General features: G+C 42.6%; 1 protein-coding gene across 1 annotated transcript in view; it reads right to left on the reverse strand.

Annotated features, from left to right (window-relative positions):
• Nucleotides 1-14,430: 14,430 nt before the first annotated feature.
• Nucleotides 14,431-20,906, reverse strand: part of CATSPERB (cation channel sperm associated auxiliary subunit beta) — a 58,425-nt gene continuing 51,949 nt past the window's right edge. Inside the window, exons 24-26 of the mRNA XM_067462966.1 lie at nt 19,458-19,558; nt 16,032-16,106; nt 14,431-14,831 (exon numbers count right to left, since the gene is read on the reverse strand). Coding sequence (XP_067319067.1) covers nt 14,613-14,831; nt 16,032-16,106; nt 19,458-19,558 — 395 coding nt within the window. The 3' untranslated portion in view covers nt 14,431-14,612. The remainder of the gene's footprint in view (nt 14,832-16,031; nt 16,107-19,457; nt 19,559-20,906) is intronic.

Consider the following 20,906-nt stretch of genomic DNA (forward strand, 5'->3'; position numbering starts at 1 on the left):
TCAAACAGCCAGGTTTTTAGTTTTCTTCGAAACACCATTAACGAAGGGGCTGATCTAATGTCCCTGGGAAGGGCGTTCCACAGCCGAGGGGCCACCACAGAGAAGGCCCTGTCCCTCGTCCCCGCCAGCCGTGCTTGTGATGCAGGCGGGATCGAGAGCAGGGCCTTCCCAGAAGATCGTAGAGTCCTGGTGGGTTCATAGGCAGAGATACGTTCGGATAGGTAGCTGGTGCCAAAGAGTGCTGGTGCCTTACCAAACTACAGCACTGAACCATGGCAGTTAAAACGGTGTCAAACAGCATTTATTTTTTTTTAATTATTATTATTACGCCAACGACTTAAATCTAGACATAGTTTTCTAAGATCTACAGAGACACTCGCTGGAACACCTCAGCAAGCGAGAGTCCAAAAGTGGCAGACTCAAACCCAGCACCTCAACTAATGGCAGATACCAAATGAGAGACTCCCTCCTGGGCACACAGAAGACTGGGCAACTTGGAAGGCATTGAACAGACTGCGCTCTGGCACCACGAGATGCAGAGCCAACCTTCAGAAATGGGGCTACAAAGTGGAATCCTCGACATGCGAGTGTGGAGAAGAGCAAACCACTGACCACCTGCTGCAATGCAACCTGAGCCCTGCCACATGCACAAGGGAGGACCTTCTTGCAGCAACACCGGAAGCACTCCAAGTGGCCAGATAGTGGTCAAAGAACATTTAACCAACTACCAAACTCACAAGTTGTGTATTTTTCTGTTTGTTTGCTTTGTTCTGTTAGAAATGTAATATAACGGACTGGCTGCTCGGACACGACAAATAAATAAATATTATTATTATTATTAAACTTTATTTGTACCCCGCTAACATCTCCTGCAGGATTCGATGCGGCTTACACAGGTCGAGGCCTCAATAACAAAACATAACAATACAATCTAAGCAAATCAAACAATTAAAAACAAAATAAGGCAAAGTAAAACAACAGGCACAATACACTAAAACACAATAAAACTGGGCCGGGCCAAAGAATGGGTACAAAGATTAAAAGTGCTGATGTGACAGGAAGTGTATAAAGGGCTTCTAGGGCAAGTGCGATGTGCAGAGTGCAACAATCATTGGTCCTGGTAAAGTGCTTATGGGACTTGGTAGTGGAGATTTCCTAATCTGGGAAGGCGCATCGGAAAAGCCAGGTTTTCAAGTTCTTTCTGAAGACAGCCAATGAGGGGGCCTGTCTAAGGTCTTTGGGGAGGGTGTTCCAGAGTTGGGGGGCCACCACAGAAAAGGCCCTGTCCCGCATCCCCACCAAGCGGGGACAAGGCATGGGCCAACTTGGGCCCTCCGGGTGTTTTGGACTTCAACTCCCTAGGTTGTTGTGAGTTTTCCGAGGTGTATGGCCTTGTTCCAGAAGCATTCTTTCCGGACATTTCGCCTGCATCTATGGCAGGCATCCTCAGAGGTTGTGAAGTCTGTTGGAAACTAGGAAAATGGGGTTTCTTTATCTGTGGAATATCCAGGGTGGGAGAAGGAATTTACCTGTCCGAACGTATCCTCTCCTATGAACCATCAAGTTTGCTAAGATCGTCTGGAGGGGCCCTGCTCTCGATCCCACCGGCCTCACAGGCACGGCTGGTGGGGACGAGAGACAGGGCCTTCTCGGTGGTGGCCCCTCGACTCTGGAACCCCCTTCCACTGGAGATCAGAACTGCCCCTTCTATCTTAACATTCAGGAAACCGGTGAAAACTTGGCTTTGGGGATTGGCATTCGACGAATGAGCCATGATCCTGTGATATGGATGGATGATGACGAATAATGATTTTTGATGACGACTGGCCATTGTAATTATATGATTGTATTTTGCTATTTTAATGTTTTAGTGTGATTTAGAATATGATGTTTTAATGACTGTCTGCAATATTGATGTTGTAAATCAGCCCTCGAACGGAGGTGAGAAGACCGGTATACAAAACCGCTAAATAAATAAATAAATAATTGTCTGTTTGAGGCAGGTGTGAATGTTCAAATTGGCCACCTTGGTTACCATTTAATGGCCTTGCAGCTTCAAGGTCTGGCTTCTTACTGCCTAGGGGACTCATTTGTTGGGAGGTGATTAGCCTCAGGCCCTTTCCTTTCCCCCTCTGTCGCTTAAGCTGTGGGAGTGAAGTCCAAATTGGCCCATGCCTGGTGTAAACACACCCTTTGTCACCTTAGTGGCACCAAGCTTCTCTCCCTCCTGTCTATGCCTTCGAGCAGGCTTGGGCAAACTTCGTATAATAACAATAATAATAATAATAATAATAATAATAATAATAATAATGGTGATGATGATGATAAATAGTAAAGAATTGGTGTGCAAAGGTCATTGAAAATGAACATGCAAAAATAGTGTGGGACTTTCGAATCCAAACTGACAAAGTTGAGTCGCCGATAGGCTGAGAAAGGCGGTATACAAATACAGTAAATAATAAATAAATAAATACGCCAGACATCACAATTGTGGAAAAGAAAAAAGTCTAGATTAATGATGTCGCCATACCAGGTGACAGTCGCATTGAGGAAAAACAACAGGAAAAACTCAGCCATTATCAAGACCTCAAAATCGAACTGCAAAGGCTCTGGCATAAACCAGTACAGGTGGTCCCAGTGGTCATTGAGACACTGGGTGCCGTGCCAAAAGATCTCAGCCGGCATTTGGAAACAATAAACATCGACAAAATCACGATCTGTCAACTGCAGAAGGCCACCTTACTTGGATCTGCGCGCATCATTCGAAAATACATCATATAGTCCTAGACACCTGGGAAGTGTTCGACTTGTGATTTTGTGATACAAAATCCAGCATATAGATTTCAGTTGCTGTGATATACTGTGCTTTTGTGTCAGTAAAATAGTTTTATTTTTATACCCCGCCAACCATGTCCCCAAGGGGACTCAGGGCGGCTTACAAGGGACAAGCCCAAAAATTACAAATAAAACACAACCAATTAAAAACATCAGATAAATTATAAAAAACAATAACAATTGTAAATGACAGGCTTGTGGAGACGAGGGAGAAGGCCTTCTCTGTAGTTGCCCCCGGCTCTGGAACGCACTCCTCAGGGAAATTAGACAGGCACCCACCCTGACAGCCTTTAGAAGAAGTTTAAAAACCTGGCTTTTCCAGTGTGCCTTTGGGGACTGAACAACCAACTTCCATGCCATGCCATGTCCTGTCCCAAGTCCAACTTGTCTTTCTGTTGCTCTTCACTTTATCGCTCAGTTGAAGTTTTATTCCACTGTTATCCCGTCCAAGCCCCATCTCAAATCATAGCACTTCTACCTACCTCACCTATGGGTTTTATCAATTTCTATCCACTTTTAGTCATGGGCCTCGCTCTTTTTGTCTAATTCTATTACCATTTTTTCATTTGTGTATTATTATGATTCTGTTATTTTATTTTACTGTTGTCACTAAGTATTTTACTTGATGTTATTGTGTGCTGATACAGCTGTACCAGGAGCTCCAATTCTGTTTGCTTTGCACTGAATGTTTGTTATAGTCCTAAGTTTCAGGGACTCTGCAGATAGGTGGCTTCTTTTGGCTGCAATCATAGGGCAAGCCACCTGTCAATTATAGTTAGGTTCCCTGGTCCTGCCCTCTTTTTGGGTTTTTGGAGGGAATAGGAGCCTTTTTGAGGCAGTCCACACAGAGAAGCCTTTCGCATAGGACATAAAATGAAGAGCTCCTGTAGAAAGCTTCGTCTTCTACGGCTTGGCCGGGGAGATATACAGCCTACGGCTTGGCCGGGGAGATACAGCCCCACAGCTTGGCCGAGGATCATACAGCCTTACAGCTCCTTTGCTGAGGGACTTCAGCCAGCCATCACCAAAACCTGAACTCCTTTTCCCCTGGAAGTCTACAAAGCTCTGCTTGGTAAGGGTTGCTCGCAGAAGCCAGACACAGTTGGTACCGGGTGCAAGGGCTCCACGCCAACAGAGGCAAGTACAGACTGCCCAGATTAGAAGTTAAGGATTTCCCCATTAGTTAAATTTATTTATTTATTTATTTTATTTACTGCATTTGTTGACCGCCGTTCTCAGCCCTAGGGCGACTCACAGCGGTGTACAACATATAAAAACAGTTTACAATGAAGCAATAACACAACAACAAATCAACATATCAATCAGCAATACAACAATAATATAATTACACTAAATCATCCGCGCCGTCTCGTCATAGAATCATAAACCAATCTCGTAATCCATATTCCGTTCCAGTTGTCATTGCCAATTGTTATAGCACTTAGTTAAACGCCTTCTCAAATAACCATGTCTTTAGGCTCTTGCGGAATGACATAAGGGAGGGTGCCTGTCTGATGTCTACAGGGAGGGTGTTCCACAGCCGGGGGGCCACCACCGAGAAGGCCCTATCTCTCGTTCCCGCCAGGCGTGCCTGTGAGGCAGGCGGGATCGAGAGAAGGGCCTCCCCGGACGATCTCAAGGCCCTCGTGGGCTCATAGGCCGAGATGCGGTCAGCAAGGTATTTTGGGCCGGAACCGTTTAGGGCTTTGTAGGCCAACACCAGCACCTTAAATTGGGCCCGGTAGCAGATCGGCAGCCAGTGGAGCTGGGACAGCAAGGGCGTTGTGTGCTCCCTGCGTCCCGCTCCTGTTAGTAACAAGGCTGCCGCGCGCTGGACTAGCTGAAGCTTCCGGGCCGTCTTCAAGGGCAGCCCCACGTAGAGAGCGTTGCAGTAGTCAAGACGGGATGTGACCAGAGCGTGTACCACCGTGGCCAAGTCAGACTTCCCGAGGTACGGGCGCAGCTGGCGCACGAGCCTAAGCTGTGCAAATGCTCCCCTGGTCACCGCTGAGACCTGGGGATCCAGGCTCAACGATGAATCCAGGATCACACCCAAGCTGCGAACCTGCGCCTTCAAGGGGAGTGCGACCCCATCCAGCACAGGCTGTAACCCTATACCCTGTTCGGCCTTGCGACTGACCAGGAGTACCTCTGTCTTGTCTGGATTTAATTTCAGTTTGTTCGCCCTCATCCAGATCATTACAGCGGCCAGGCACCGGTTCAGGACCTCGACAGCCTCCTTAGTAGCAGGTGGGAAGGAGTGACAGAGTTGGACGTCATCTGCGTACAGATGACACCGCACCCCGAAACTCCGGATGATCTCACCCAGCGGCTTCATGTAGATGTTAAACAGCATGGGGGACAGTATAGAGCCCTGTGGGACCCCACAGGTCAAAGGCTGTGGTGTTGAACAGGTGTCCCCCAATAACACCTTCTGGGTGCGGCCCTCCAGAAATGACTGGAGCCACTGCAGAACAGTGCCCCCAAGACCCATTTCCACAAGGCGCCCCAGAAGGATACCGTGGTCGACGGTATCGAAGGCCGCTGAGAGGTCCAGGAGCACCAACAGGGACACACTCCCCCTGTCTAGCTCCCGGCGCAGATCATCCACTAAGGCGACCAAGACCGTCTCAGTTCCATGTCCCGATCTGAAACCAGACTGTGCCGAATCCAGATAATCCGTGTCTCTCAAGAATACCTGGAGTTGTGAGGCCACCACGCTTTCCATGACTTTGCCCAAGAAGGGGAGATTGGAAACAGGCCGAAAGTTGTCAAATTTGGTGGGGTCCAATGATGGTTTCTTCAACAGCGGTTTTATAATAGCTTGTTTTAAGCTCGCTGGAATCTTGCCTTCCCGAAGGGAGGCATTAACCACCACCGTTACCCACTCAGCCAATCCCCCTCTGGCCTCCTTCAGAAGCCAGGATGGGCAGGGGTCTAGGATGGACGTGGTGGGCCTCATTCCTCCAAGTATCTTGTCCACATCCTCGGGCTTCACAAACTGAAAAGAATCCATCAAAATAGGACAAGCAGGTGCTCGTGTCACATCCTCAGAGACTGCATTTAACATGGTGTCCAGCCAGAACGGATCAAGGCGACTTTGTCTGCAAAGAACTGAGCAAATGCTTCACAGCGCGTGGCCGAATTGTCAGGGCTCCCACCTGAGGTGGCGGGAGTTAAAAGACCTCTGACAATCCGGAACAACTCCGCCGGACGGTTCCTTGCAGACGCAATAGTGGCCGCGGCATATGCCCTTAGAAAGGACACAAACCGTGTTCGATTTGACTCGCTCGGATCCGAACGCCACACGCTCTCTAGTTCCCTCTTCCTTCGCTTCATCACTGCCAGCTCCTCTGTTTCGCTAGTTGTTTGGTTTGTTGGCGTTTTTTCTTGCCAATTCCCTACAGTTATGAAGATAGTGCCTGTTCCCAGTGAACAAGATTGCAAGAACCAATAGACTGTTAAGAAAGCTTTAAAGTACCTGTTTGTTTTCATCAATAAAGAACTTTGTTGGGCTTACTTTAAGCCTCTACAGAACTTTGTTTTGGGGAGGTCCAAGGGCCTTTAATCTGAGGCAGCCCCGGCGTCCCATTGGACACATAGAATTTATGTCCTGTCTACAGTCATATGCACAGGCCCAGTGTGCGACAGCACATATTGTCTTGTTTATATGTATTTTTATTCCATTGTAATTTGTTTGGGCTTGGCTTCATGTTAGCCACCCCAAGTCCCTTTGGGGAGATGGTGACGGGGTATAAATAAAGATTATTATTATTATTATTATTATTATTATTATTATTATTACGTGAAGCTCAATTTACAGAGTTCCCAAATGTTTGATTTAAAAATTTAAAATTAACAATTTTCCTTGAGGCACTGAACAACAAAAGCAACAAAAAAAACAATGGGTAGTATAGGGAAAGGGTTAACGCCCCTGTGGTGTTTGTTTTGCTGTCTGAGTTCCCGTTCTGAAGATTTCACCTCATTTTTTGTCCCTGTGATAATTGGATTTTGAAAAAATAGCTTGTTGTGGAAACAAGGATTGCTAATAAACCTTCAGTGAAGACATCTTTCCCCCATTATGACTCTTTCAGGAGGTATTTTCCCTTCCTAGGAGTAGATTCCTCTCACTTGAGTTTTGAGAGCTGTAGTTAACCTATATCCAGAGAGCATTGTGGACTCAAACAATGGTGGATCTGGACCAAACTTGGCACAAATACTCAATATGCCCAAATGTGAACACTGATGGAGTTTGGGGAAAACAGACCTTGCCTTTTGGGAGTTGCAATTGCTTGGATTTATAGTTCACCAACAATCAAAGAGGATTCTGAATCCCACCAACAATAGAATTGGACCAAACTTCCCACACAGAATCCCCATGAAAAACAAAAATACAGTATTTTCTGATTATCTTTGGCGACCCCTCTGACACCCCGTCACGACCTCCCCAGGGGTCCCGACCCCTAGGTTGCGAAACACTGCCCTGTATGGTTTGGGTCCAGATTACCTACAGCAGCTATGGGCAAACCCAGGCCCAGGGCTGCATGCAGCCTCTTGGGTTCTTTTCTCAGGGCCTTCTCTCTCACACCATCCTATCTTTTTCTCTTTCCTTCATCCTTCCCCCTCTCTCTTCCTTCCCTCTCTCTCTTCCTTCCCTTCCATCCTTCCTTCACTTCCAACCTTTCATTCTTCCTTCTCTAATTTGTCCCTCCTTCCCTCTCTTCCTCGTTCTCCTTCCTTTCTTCCCTTTTTTCTTTCCCTCCTTCTCTATTTCCTCCCACCCTCCATCACTTCCCTCCCTCCCTTCCTTCCATCCATCCTTCTCTCCCTCCCTTCCTTCTGGGGGATGTTTAGCTGGGAGAAGAGAAGGTAGAGAGGGAACATGAAAACCATGTTTCAAGATTTAAAAGAATGTCCCATTGAGGAGGAGGGGGCAGGGGGAACTTTCTGCTGCTGTAGAGACCAGGGCACAAGGGAACAATGGGTTCAAATTGCAGGGAAAGAGATTCGACTGAAACGATTTGGAAGAACTTTCTGGAGAATGGCATAGGCTGCCTTGGAGTGTGGTGGAATCTCCTTCTCTGGAGGCTTTTCTGTAGAGGCTGTCTATTGGGAGTGCTTTGATTGTACCTTCCTGCGTTACAGGGGGTTGGACTGGATGGCCCTTGGGGGTCTCATCCAGCTCTAGGTTTCTAGAATTCTATATCAGGATTAGGCCGCCATCTCATACTGACCAAGGCCAACCCTTTTGGGATCCTAATGTTTCCCGTCTTTCCTTCACTTTCTGCCTCCAAAAGAGAAGAGGAAGTGGACGAAAGGGCAGGACTTGGGGAGAAGTCACTCCCTCCCGGCTCTCGCACAATGCTCCGGCCCGCCACGTGGCCCCCAAGTTAGAAAGTTTGCCCATGCCTGATTTACAGGATTGCCTTCTCCTGTATACCCCCCCCCCCCCTTTAGGACTCTGAGGTCCTATGGAGGAAGGGTGGCTACTCCAACCAGTCAGAATCCAATTGGCAACTGTCACCCAGAAGACCTTTACATCAGCCACCCCAAGACTTTGGAATGACCTGCCACAAGAGTTCAACAGTTACATTAACTATCAGAATTTAAGAAACAACTAAAGACCTAGCTCATCCAGTAGGCATATCCAGGGAATTTTAAATTTCCACCATGCATTTTAATATGTGTAATGTATTTTACCGAAATGCGTTTTAATAATTACGTATTTTAATTATGGTGTGCCCTGCTTTGAGCCATGAAGAGAGGTGGGTAAGTAATAAAACATTATTGTTATTATTGTAATAATAATAATAATAATAATAATAATAATCCCAAGCAAGCCTTCTCCAATATAAGGCCCAAGAACAGACTTGAATGAAAACTGATTCAATCAGGTCTTCCTTCCTGACAGCCAATCAGCCTACATTAAAATGTTTAAAACTGATTGGCTGATGCAGATTTACATTCCTTCCAGCGGCTCCACAGTGCCCACTGCTCCCCACTCATCCCACAAATAAGTCATATGGTGCCATTTTACACATAAAGGAACATTGACATCTTAAACAATATTGGGGTGTCCTGGCCCATATATCATATGTAGTACACACAAGTATCCAAGGAACATGCTATCTTTGGGCATTGCTATATCTGAGATCATCCATTCCAAACAGAATATGTAGTCTTTTTCAATTAGGAACAGCACACCACTTATAAACATCACAGTACAGTGAAGGCTGGCATTCGGTCTTCCTGGCTCCTTTCTCTCTATCTCATCTTGGCTTGTTTTATATCTTTCCTGGCCTCTGGTTGGCCAATCAGATAAGAGTCATTCACAGATCCCTGTTTATATATGCAATAACTTTCCTCCAGTCATAACAAGGTGATGTAAATCACCAAGACCTTTTGTTTCTTGGCTGCTATCTGTCAGATTACAACAGTACCTTTATTTTGGATACATTATCGGTCAATTCACACTTCATATTTCTAATTTATTATTATTTATAATAATTACTTACTTACTTAGGCGATCCCTTGTAGCTCAAGAATGAAGGTCTTCCAGTTGCGGTGTCTTGGCGGTGGGTCTGTAGGTGGCTGTGGAGCCCTATTCTTGATTCTCATGTTCTCCTGCAGTGAGGACATCAGTTTCCAGGTGGAAGGCAGTTCCTATCAGGGTTGACTTGGCGCCCCTTCCTCTTGGCACATTTCTCCCCCTCGCCCTCCATTTGTGCCTCTTTGAATTCTGCAGCACCGCTGTGGTCACAACTGACTTCCAGTTAGAGTGCTCAAGAGCCAAGGCTTCCCAGTTCTTGGTGTCCATGCCACAGTTTTTAAGGTTGGCTTTAAGCCCATCTTTAAATCTCTTTTCCTGTCCACCAAAATTACATTTTCTGTTCTTGAGTTGGGAATAGAGTATCTGCTTTGGGAGACAGTGATCGAGTATTCGGACAACGTGGCCGGTCCAGCGGAGTTGATGCTGGAGGAACATTGCTTCAGTGCTGGTGGTCTTTGCCTCTTCCAGCATGCTGACATTTATCCGCCGGTCTTCCCAAAAGATTTGCACGAGCCACTGCATCAATATCCCCTACATCTCCTGCAAGATACAATGCCTCTATGTGTATTACATCTGACTTGTCATAATGGCAGATGCTGCTTTACTTAAACTTTAATGTGGCTTTTATTTTGTTTGAGGTATCCTAATCTAAAACAAGGCTGGGAAAATATCTGGTTCTCCAGTTCTTGTTATATTTCAATTTCCATCAGCTTTAGACAACATAGGCAACAAAGAGAGATTATGGAAGTTGCTATCCAATGATATCTGGACAGCCTCTTGTTTCCAATTTCTCATCGAAAGTGGATGAGCACCCTCTGTTAGCTCTGGTTCCCCATGCGTGGGCATGAGAGTAGCCTGCCACAAGGATGGAAAAATATCAAAAACATCCAGGCATCCCTTGAGCAACGTCAAGTTTCTCAAGTCGCTCTTGTCACCAAAAACAAAACAAAACAAAACAAAACAAAACAAAAACGCCCTAAGCAAGCTGTTTCTACAAGCTGCTGCTTTGATAATTGCCACTAGATGGTGATGTCTTCCTCTGTTATGAAGGAAAGTCTCAAGTGCCTGTATTCACTTTATGAGCAGCCAAGTAAGAAAAAAAAATCAAATTGAAAAAATAAATAAATAGGAAGTAAGAAATCAAATAAACAAAACATAACAAATACTACAAATATGTATTTAGAAAAGAGGGCAGGATAAATTCCCCTTAAGACCATTGATGAGCTGGACTACTGTAGGAAACTTCCCTTTCATGTCCTGATACTCTCCCCACCAATCTCTTCCAGAGTTGTTGACCTAAGTTGGTTTTTATTTATCATATCAGAAGCAGACCGAAGTCTTAATGTATTTTTTTAAAAATCCACAAGGTTTAAGAACTTGGCATTATACTAATTGTCCTTAGACCAATAACTGGCCGCTTGGAGTGCCTCTGGTGTTGCTATAAGGAGGTCCTCCATTGTGCATGTGGCAGGGCGCAGACTGCATTGTAATAGGTGGTCTGGGGTTTGTTCTTCCCCACACTCACATGTTGTGGACCACAAAGGAGATCCTCCATTGTGCATGTAACAGGGCTCAGACTGCATTGTAATAGGTGGTTTGCTCTTCCCAAAACTCGCGTGTTGTGGACTTCACTTTGTGGCCCTATTTCTTAAGGTTGGCTCTAAGTTGATTAGTGTGGAGGAAAATCAGGCTTGCTGTCACAACAGGAATCATCGCCTTGTTCCTGATTTGCATGTCTTGTTTTCGCTACTTGCCTGTTGACACTTTTCTTCCTTTGTCCCCTTGATACTGCCTTTTAAGAAACTGCAGCAGCTCCAATGGCACTGTTTTGTTCACATTGCAGCATTTGCTGGAGACAGTAAAGATACTCGCAATTCAGAGTGGGCCCAATGCTTCGTCTTTTCTACTTGCATGCTCCTCTCAGCCAGGAGGACAAGAAAATGTGACTGGCAGAATGACGAAAGGCATGCAAGACATCTTGCAAGAGTGCAGCCGCATCACCTTCTGGTTCCTCGCATTGTAACCCCACAATTGCTTGCTGACTCCTTCTGACCTCCAGTGTGTTCACTTCATTTTTCTAAAAGATATTCTTGATCTTAATTGTGGCACAATTTATCTTTGCCTCTTTTGAAGCCATTCCATGAGAAAGAAGGGGCCAGAGGAATGGAATGTGACAATTGGGCCAGATTTTTAAACTACAAAAAAATGGACAGAATAGGAGCAAAGCACAACACCTACCTTGATTCTTTCTGTCTGCAGAACCTGGTAATGGGAGGATTGAAGAATCATAAATCAGAATCAACTCCAAACCCAATACCCTCATTTGTTTTCTCCAAGACCTTCCCAATCTTTTTGACTCCCAGAGCCCTATTTAGAAACAATTTCTATGGCAAAACCCCTTGGCATACCTTATGTCTTACAGGTTAATTGTGTTTAGGAGCAGTGTTATGGGAGGAGGGAGTGGGGATAGATAGTAAGGGCATTGAAATAATTGCACAATGTCATTTCAGTGAAATTATATATTTTTTCTTGTCCATAGGGTTTTTTTTATTAGTATGCTGTCCTTATAAAATATCTAAATAGCAAGACTTACAACCATCTGTGTTCAAGGTAAAATGTACTAATGGGTCAATTATCTAAATTATATTTTTAAAACTTTGAAATTTACCATATGTTTTTATTTATTTTATTTACCGGGAGTGGCTGTGGAGCCCCTGGGAAGTGCACTCAGAGCCCTTAAGGCTCTGTAGACACCAGTTTGAGAACCACTGCTCTAAGGTAAAAGCCCATTGCATTTGTGAGGATCATTCCAACAAGGGATTTGTGATGACACTTGTAAGTCAGTACGATTCTCCTCCATATCCCCCATACATGTGCATCTGCGGTGCATTATGCCACATGAAAGACAGAAATGTTTTGTTTGGCATAAGCTTTTGTAAACTGCAGCCTACTTTATCAGATCTTGGTGTGTTTCTTTCTCAGGGAGAAGGGTTTTTTTTTCTCCAAGCAACTCCTACGTCTTTGCCAACAGGCCAAGAAGATGTACTATGGAGACAGCTGAAGAAACATTTCTTCTTCTGTAGGATAAGGGTGAGTCCTGCATTTGAGATTGGTGCCTTGTTGAGGATGGAGATACAGAGCTTTTCAGAGGTTATGCACAGTTTTTGTTTTGTCTCTCCTAAAGTAGGGAAACCCATTTCACTGTGAAGGAAAGCATCTGTGTGGGTACAGCCCTGATCTCTTTTCCCTTCCTCCTTGTTGGAATGGGAGAATAGTGGAGTAACTCCAAGTGTCCCAAAAGGCTGGTTACAGAATTGGTAGTGCCTGCTCAGTGTGTGCCCCTACCTCAGGGGGCTCCAAACTGAAACTCAAGCAGGAATGCATTGCTTGCTGGGACACACGAAAGGAGCAGCTCTTCTTTTTGTTTATCCCTTCCTTGTATTTCTATAGGGGAGGCACTGCCTTCTTTTCAACAGGAACTCAGTGGAAATATTCCCATGCCAGGATAATATTGCTCCATTCCAAGTCAGAGGGAGGAATATTCTTCAGGAAGGAGGGGAAATAAAAATCTAAAACTGTTGTAAAATGGCCATTTTAAAAATTTGCTTACTTTTTGACTCTCTCATGAAGGTGAATGAGCTGCAAACGGATCATATATAATCGCAGCAGTATTTTTTCCTGTTACAGTTGTTTATTTGACATTCTCTCAAACTAATTGTTGTTGAATGTATTGTCGAAGGCTTTCATGGCTGGAATCACTAGGTTCTTGTGGGTTTTTTTCGGGCTATATGGCCATGTTCTAGAGGCATTTTCTCCTGACGTTTTGCCTGCATCTATGGCAAGCATCCTCAGAGGTAGTGAGGTCTGTTGGAATTCGGAAAATGGGTTTATATATCTGTGGAATGACTGGGGTGGGGCAAAGAGCTCTTCTCTGCTGGAGCTAGGTGTGAATGTTTCAACTGTGTGAAGAAAATCTGGCTACCAGTATTAAAAAACTCAAAAATTACAACAGCAAAACAGCAGAGCGGAAACAACCAGGCACCAACACCTCTCAATGAAAGATTCCCCCAGGCTCAGCCAAGCCTTCAAATGCTAATGAAGGTGGTCAGTTGAAACATTCACACCTAGCTCCAGCAGAGAAGAGCTCTTTGCCTCACCCCAGTCATTCCACAGATATATAAACCCATTTTCCTAATTCCAACAGACCCCACTACCTCTGAGGATGCTTGCCATAGATGCAGGCGAAACGTCAAGAGAAAATGCCTCTAGAACATGGCCATATAGCACGAAAAAACCCACAAGAACCTAATTGTTGTTGCTTTTTCAAAAAGCCAACATTTACCTTTCTTTGGCCTAAAAAAGAAATATCATGAACACCGCATGTTTTGAGATTGGGGATTGTTTCCACATGCTTCAAAATACACTCCAGAATCCTATTGATATCTTATTTAAGTTCTTCTATTGAAACAACTGGTGTTTTTGTCCAGTGTGGAACTAACACGTTCAAGTTTGCAGAAGCTGAGTTGAACATCTGATGCCATTATACATGATTGTATATTTCACATATTTCCACATGTGTGTGCACACAGATATGTATGAACATTGCACATGGATGTATAATATGGATATGTGTGTACAATTCACTATAATGATAGTATTACAGCCACTATAACTCAGGCCCCATCTACACTACTATATAATGCAGTTTGAAATGGCATTATATGGCAGTGTAGATGGGGCTTCATTGAATGTTAAGTTGCACAGCATTTCTTCAATGTAGGATCCTGGACAGATCTTCAAGTTCACAATGTTCACAACACAGCTTCTTCCATTAGTCCACCAGAACTCTTTTCTAACGTTTACTTTTTAATAATAAGATACTGTGATCCTTTTGCTGCATTTGCAATAGAAGCTTTAATCAAGAAATAACTAGTATAGAAAGGATACAAAGGTACCAACATGCATATTTAGTAATGCTGAAATCCAGTAATACTATGCATTTTAAATTTTAGTTATCTAATGCCACATATGTAAAATTATGCTCTTCTCAATAAAATTCAAGAAAAAGTCAAAATCAACAGTGACTAAAAAAACAGATAAAGAAAACACTTCATCTCTTCTAAAACTAAATCCCATAAAAGGCTAGATTTGATAAACTAAAAAAGAATTGCCCATTTAACTAATATGTAAAATTATAGAATAGTAACATGGCTATTAGTATTTCCACTTAATTCTCACTATTTTCAGTAGATGTTGCTGAAACTGTGGCGAATGAGACTTTTGATGCCACTTTGTTTCTTTTTAGTTTCTGCAAAATATTTCCTATCTGAATTTCATACACATGAAGAATAAAAGCCATAAAGATAATGCCTCCTATTGCTACAGCTGTAATTGTACTGATAAGATACTGTCCTGGAAAAGCCAGTGGAGGATCATCGACGAAAATCTGCAAGAGAAAATATGATAATTACAAAAGATTTTTTCAATCAGAACACAACATACCATATGTCATCATATAATAGCTGCACTTTCCCCTTTTCCATAAAAGGGGGTTGCTACTATTATAAAAGGGAAAACTCCTTTTTTTGTTCTGAAACAATAATTTTAAAATACTAAACAACGTTGAAAACAACTTGAGGACATATCCAAGAATGTCCAAAAAAACCAATTTACATAGTAAAACATTTTAATCTTCCTGCACTATTGTCATTGGTGGCATTTTTGCAAGGGGGTGATCAGTGGATAGGTGGGTGACTGACTGACTGACTGACTGAGTGAGTGAGTGAGTGTGTGCATGAGTGGGTAGGTCTGGTTCTTTGGGTGGGCAGGGAGATGGAAGGGTGAGTGAAGTGGGCAGGTGAGTGGATGGCTGAATGGATGGACTCTTACACCAGTAAATCAAGGGTACAACTATTATGCAAGGAAAACACAAACACCAAAACCAGGACTCCCAGAATATGGGTGAGACTATTACACAATGGTGACTATAATGTTATAAAATATGGTAGAGATGTTTGAGTATATATGAATGGCAGACTACTTTGTCTCAGTGGGAGTTGGAAGGTACCAAATATCAATATATTAAAACACCACAGAATACCATGGAAAAGCCATTACATTGCATCTGCATAACCATACTTCTTGAGATCCAAGAAGCATGGTTTTGGGGGTAAAATATTACATTTATCTTATGCCTCTTAAAATAAAGAACTATCTCCAGGCAATATTTCCCATTGTTTTTGTGTTACAAAAAGTCATGACTCTTTGAGTTAAGCATGCTTTTTTAAAAAGTGAAGATAACTTACAACTCAGTGATAAAGCATGTTTGACATGCAAATAGCGTACACAGGCATTTGAAGTCAAGATGGCTTTTTTGGTTTATTTCTTTGCAAGGTACCATAAGTGTAATTAATTATTTGAGAGAGAAGGTTGCAGACCTTTTGGGATCCACTTGCCCATTGTTCCACTAGGCCAACTAGTTAGCAGGTAATTAGCTTAGGTTTTTATAGGAAAATTCAGTGTAAAACATTGGACACCACTGGATACCATTGTGTGTGAGAGAGAGAACAAACTTGTATTCTGTTTTATGGTGGTTATCTAGTTCTATATTTTTGCATTACTATTAAAAAGTAGCCAATGACTGTACCTGAAATTCATCAAACAAATTGCAAAATGAGGCTCCAGGAATGGTAGATACTCTAAAATGGAAAAGCTCAGATCCCTGTTTAAAAAAAATGGTATGTAATAAACTGTTGCATTTACTTGAGATTAATAAAATGTATGTGGAAAATTAAAACACAACCTACAAACAATCTACATTCCCACTAATAAAATTCAACAAATACTATTTTCAGCAAAGGATAAGCGGGATCCTCTAACCACTGCAGGAATCTATGGTATACTATGCAGCTGTGAACAAGTTTACATAGGGACTACCAAATGCAGTGTCCAGACACATTTCAAAGAACATGAAAGGCACTGCAGACTAGTACAACCAGAGAAATCAGATATAGCAGAGCCCTTGATAAACGAACCTAGACACAGAATATTATTTGAGAACACAGAAATGCTCGACCACTCTGACAACCATCATGTCAGATTACACAGAGAAGACATTGAAATACACAAGGATGTGGACAATTTCAACAGAAAGGAGGAAACAATGGAAATGAAAAAAATCTGGTTACCAGGATTAAAAAACACTGGAATCAAGACAGTAAATAAGGAACACTACTCCGAAACAGGGGAATTCCAGACAGCAAACAACAAAGTGCCAGTTAACACCTCCCAAACAAAGGATGGCTCCTGGCATAACAACCAAGTCACCTCCATGCAAATAATCCCACTGATAGATTTTGCAGCTGCAAGGCTAATAAATGCTAATTCACACTTGCTTCAAACAGACAAGGGTTCTTTCTACAACCCTGGACTTTTCACAGATACATATACACCCCACTTGCCTCACTAGCAACAGAACCTCTGAAGATGCCAGCTACAGGTGCAGGCAAAACATCAGGAGGGATTGCTACATATGGCCCAAAAAACCTCACAGCAATGCAAAATTGCAACTGCTGAAAGATTACATTTAGGTGAAATAGTGGAATTTGGTTAGAGACAAAATGGAAAAAGAACTGAATGGAAACTTCTAAATATCTGATTAAAACATAGAGCTGTTTTAGGGCCCTTCCAGACAGGACAAAAACACGGGGCCTGTCAAAACAATTCCTCAGGTAAAAGGAAATTAATGCAGAGTAAAATGGATTTTCCTAGTTTACTGTGCATTAACTAAAAACCTCTAAAGATCTGGACCTTCCGCAGTCTTGGGGGTCAGTCCCCACAGCTATCCTGCTTCTTCGGGCTCCCAAAATCTTGGAGGAGTGGAATGGCATCATGTATCCTCTCCCAGACCCCCATTTTGCCCTCAAAACTTACCAAGGGGCTTGCTGGCAGTGCAGTCCTCCTAATGCGAGAAAATGGCACGTCAGGAGTTGTAGGGGGAGGGATCCCCCCCCATCCTGATGTCATTTTCTCACAATAAGCTTTGGGGGCAAAATGGCAAGCTGGGGGGGGGGGGGGGTAGTTGGATGGCATCCCGGGTCAACCTTTCTTTGTCCTGGAGTGCCAGCTAGCTACCCTTCCCAGGAAAGTCCAGGGTTTGGGTTGGGGTCTAGAACTTGAGAGGAAGTGGGTTATTTTTAGCATTTTCCTTTCAGGTTTTAGCAAAGTCTAGAAGGCTCCCTAGATTTCTCTAAACGTGTGTTCTCTTGCTTTGCTGGTTGTTGTTGCCTCTTCATCCACTTTTTCATTATTTTGAGGGACTGCAGCAATCTCTACAGTTCTTATAAAGGTTTTAAAAACTAATTTGTTAATGTGACCTTATGATCTTAAACGTAAATGTTCTTCTCGCATAATGCTTTTTTTTTAAAGTTGTGGTGCAAGACCCAATTTTACTGCTTTCTATATCATCATAACTATACAGAAGAACCAAAAGTAAGAAAGAAGAAGGAAAGAGAACATTTTGTTCCAATATTACTCTGAGGTTGTTAGTAAAATGTTGCAGCTGCTGCTGAGAATTGCCAGAAAACAGAACAGGATAGCATGTACATTCAGAGCCCCTGGTGGCTCAGAGGGATCAGTGGTTCAAATACAGGGAGAGTGGGTTGGGCTCCCTCTGTCAGCTCCAGCTCCCCATGCAGGGACATGAGAAGTCTCCCATGAGGATGTTAAAACATTAAAAAAACATCCGGGCATCCCCTGGGCAACATCCTTGCAGATGGCCAATTCTCTCACACCAGAAGCTACTTGCAGTTTCTCAAGTTGTTCCTGGCATAAAAAAGACACCCCCCCCCCCCAAAAAAAGACCTTGAGAACTAGAGCTGCAAATGTTGCAGCTTCCTGCCACAATTTTGCAGCTTCCTGCCACAATTTTGCTATTTGGAGCAGAGTTTAAGATATTTGTACAATAGCTATGCCACCATACTACTGACCCAGCTAAGGAGATATAGGTTCAAAAATGAAGGAAATCAACAAAGAGACTGTAAGGCATGAGAAAAATAATATTAGGGCCACACAGAAATGACATTTAATGTACTATTGCATTTAATATACATTTGACAGATATAGATGCCAAGCCACCATAATACCAAAAACAGGAAAAGTTTAATTCTTTCCTTTTGAAAATCCCAGTAACAGCTGCCTCATGCCCAGTGCACTATTAGCACTGGGACATCCCTCAGCCAATATTGGATACACTTCCTACAAAATATCAGCAATATAGTTAGGGTCTAATCATAGTTAACAATCACATTGTGGAATTAAATATCATAGAATTAAATGTCAGACAGAGAATGAGAGGATTGTGAACAGCAAACAAGCGTACAGAGAGCGATTTATGTTTTCCTCTATTCAACTGCATTACAATTTACTTTTTGAATAGATATAGACATAGAGACACACACACACACATTTCCCTAATGCTAAGTGCTGCATGACATGGTGGTGCCATTTTCCTCAGCGTAAGAAGTAGGAAAAAGTATTAAATCTCATTGCCTCCAATGCCTGGTATGTAATGTTTTAAATACCAATATTTTGAAAGATACTTGAAGGACAAATAGTATTTTTTTAAAAGAGCAACAATATTGTGATGCTGGCCTTCAGCATCCCTTGTTTTTTCACAGTGGATGTCTTAGCAATCTGAAGTCAGCTTTTACAGAAAGGATAAATAAGCATAATCTAATCTTGTCCCACATATAAAATCTTTGCATCTAGAAAACTAAATATCAAACAGACATTCTATCCAATGTGCTGCTTTAGATTTCTTTTTCTACATGGGAATATATATAATGATGGAATTATTTTCTGACTATGAGAAGTCCTATTAGTCCTAATAATCAAGGAAATGCATGCAATCTTAAAAACAATTTTACCGGCAATATTTCAAATCTTATGTTTTTCTTTCATATGAATTTTTTTAATGACATATGGAGACTCAGATCACAGATTTCGGTTCCATGATTTCTGTACTAACATGTTGACCTTTCTAGCCAAAAAACTTATTTTATTAGAAACTTACCATTATGCTTATAGTCAAGCCTTCTGGATTATACAACTCAGTGCCGAGAGAACGCTCCAAAAGTTTTTTCATTTTTAACGTACTTGATGTTAAATTTGTGCCTGGAATAGATTTAAATAAATATTTGGTTGGATTGGATAGCCCTTGTGGTCTCTTCCAACTCTATCATTCTATGATTCTCTAAATCCTGCTTGTTTTTAGTTACTGAATCCTAACAAATAGACTAGGCAAATATCTGTATTGTGAAAATTATACAGGTTGCATATTCCTTATCTAAAATGCTTGGAACCAGAAGTGTTTCGGATTTTGGAATCTGGAATATCTGTGGGTTGTTGTAGGTTTTTTCGGGCTATATGGCCATGGTCTAGAGCAGGGGTCCTCAAACTAGGGCCCAGGGGCCGGATGTGGCCCTCCAAGGTCATTTACCTCGCCCTTGCTCAGGATCAACCTAAGTCTGAAATGCCTTGAAAGCACACAACAATCCTATCTCATCAGCCAAAAGCTTTTGGAAAAGGTGGACTGTGACCTGGCCCTCTGTTTAAAAAGTTTGAGGACCCCTGGTCTAGAGGCATTCTCTCCTGATGTTTCGCCTGCATCTATGGCAAGCATCCTCAGAGGTAGTGAGGTCTGTTGGAACACTATCTCACTACCTCTGAGGATGCTTGCCATAGATGCAGGCAAAACGTCAGGAGAGAATGCCTCTAGACCATGGCTATATAGCCCGAAAAAACCTACAACAACCCAGTGATTCCGGCCATGAAAGCCTTCGACAATACATGGAATATCTGTATTTGCATATGTATAAAATGATATATTTTGGAGATAATAATAATAATAATAGATAATCTGATCAAAGGTGGTTCTACCAGAGTCTGAATTAGCAGGTGGCTGTGAAAATAAAAAACCACAAAAAAACCAAAAAAAAACACAGCTATAAATGCATTCTGGAAAGATCTGTGGGAAACAGAAAAAGGTTACAACAAAAAAGCTGAGTCGATAAAAGACTTTGAATTCCCTCACACCAGAAGCGACTTGCAGTTTCTCAAGTCGCTCCTGACACGGTAAAAACAAAACAAAACAAAACAAAACAAAAAACCCCAATTTATCCACTTCCCTCATTCCAAAAACTTTCAGGATCTGTTTTTTTATTTTCTTTTTTTCTTTCTTTGCTATAAGTCTTCGTCCCTTTGTCTTCCTCTCCCCTTTTCTCTGATCTTGCATCTGGTGGTTCTTCTCTTCTTGCATCTGTTGGTTTATCTTTTCCAAATTGGTTATTTTGGTGAAATTCTTTGGCCTTTGTCATTGAGTCTAGTACATATCTTCTCTCTTTAAAGTATAGAGATGTACCTCTATACACTTGATGTAAATCCTTTTCAAAGCCTACTTCGTGTATTCCCATTAAACCAAAATTTAACCACCCATTTGTGTATATCTTCATTTTTTTTATGC

This window comes from Anolis sagrei, chromosome 1 (assembly GCF_037176765.1).
Source record: "Anolis sagrei isolate rAnoSag1 chromosome 1, rAnoSag1.mat, whole genome shotgun sequence".
NCBI lineage: Eukaryota > Metazoa > Chordata > Lepidosauria > Squamata > Dactyloidae > Anolis > Anolis sagrei.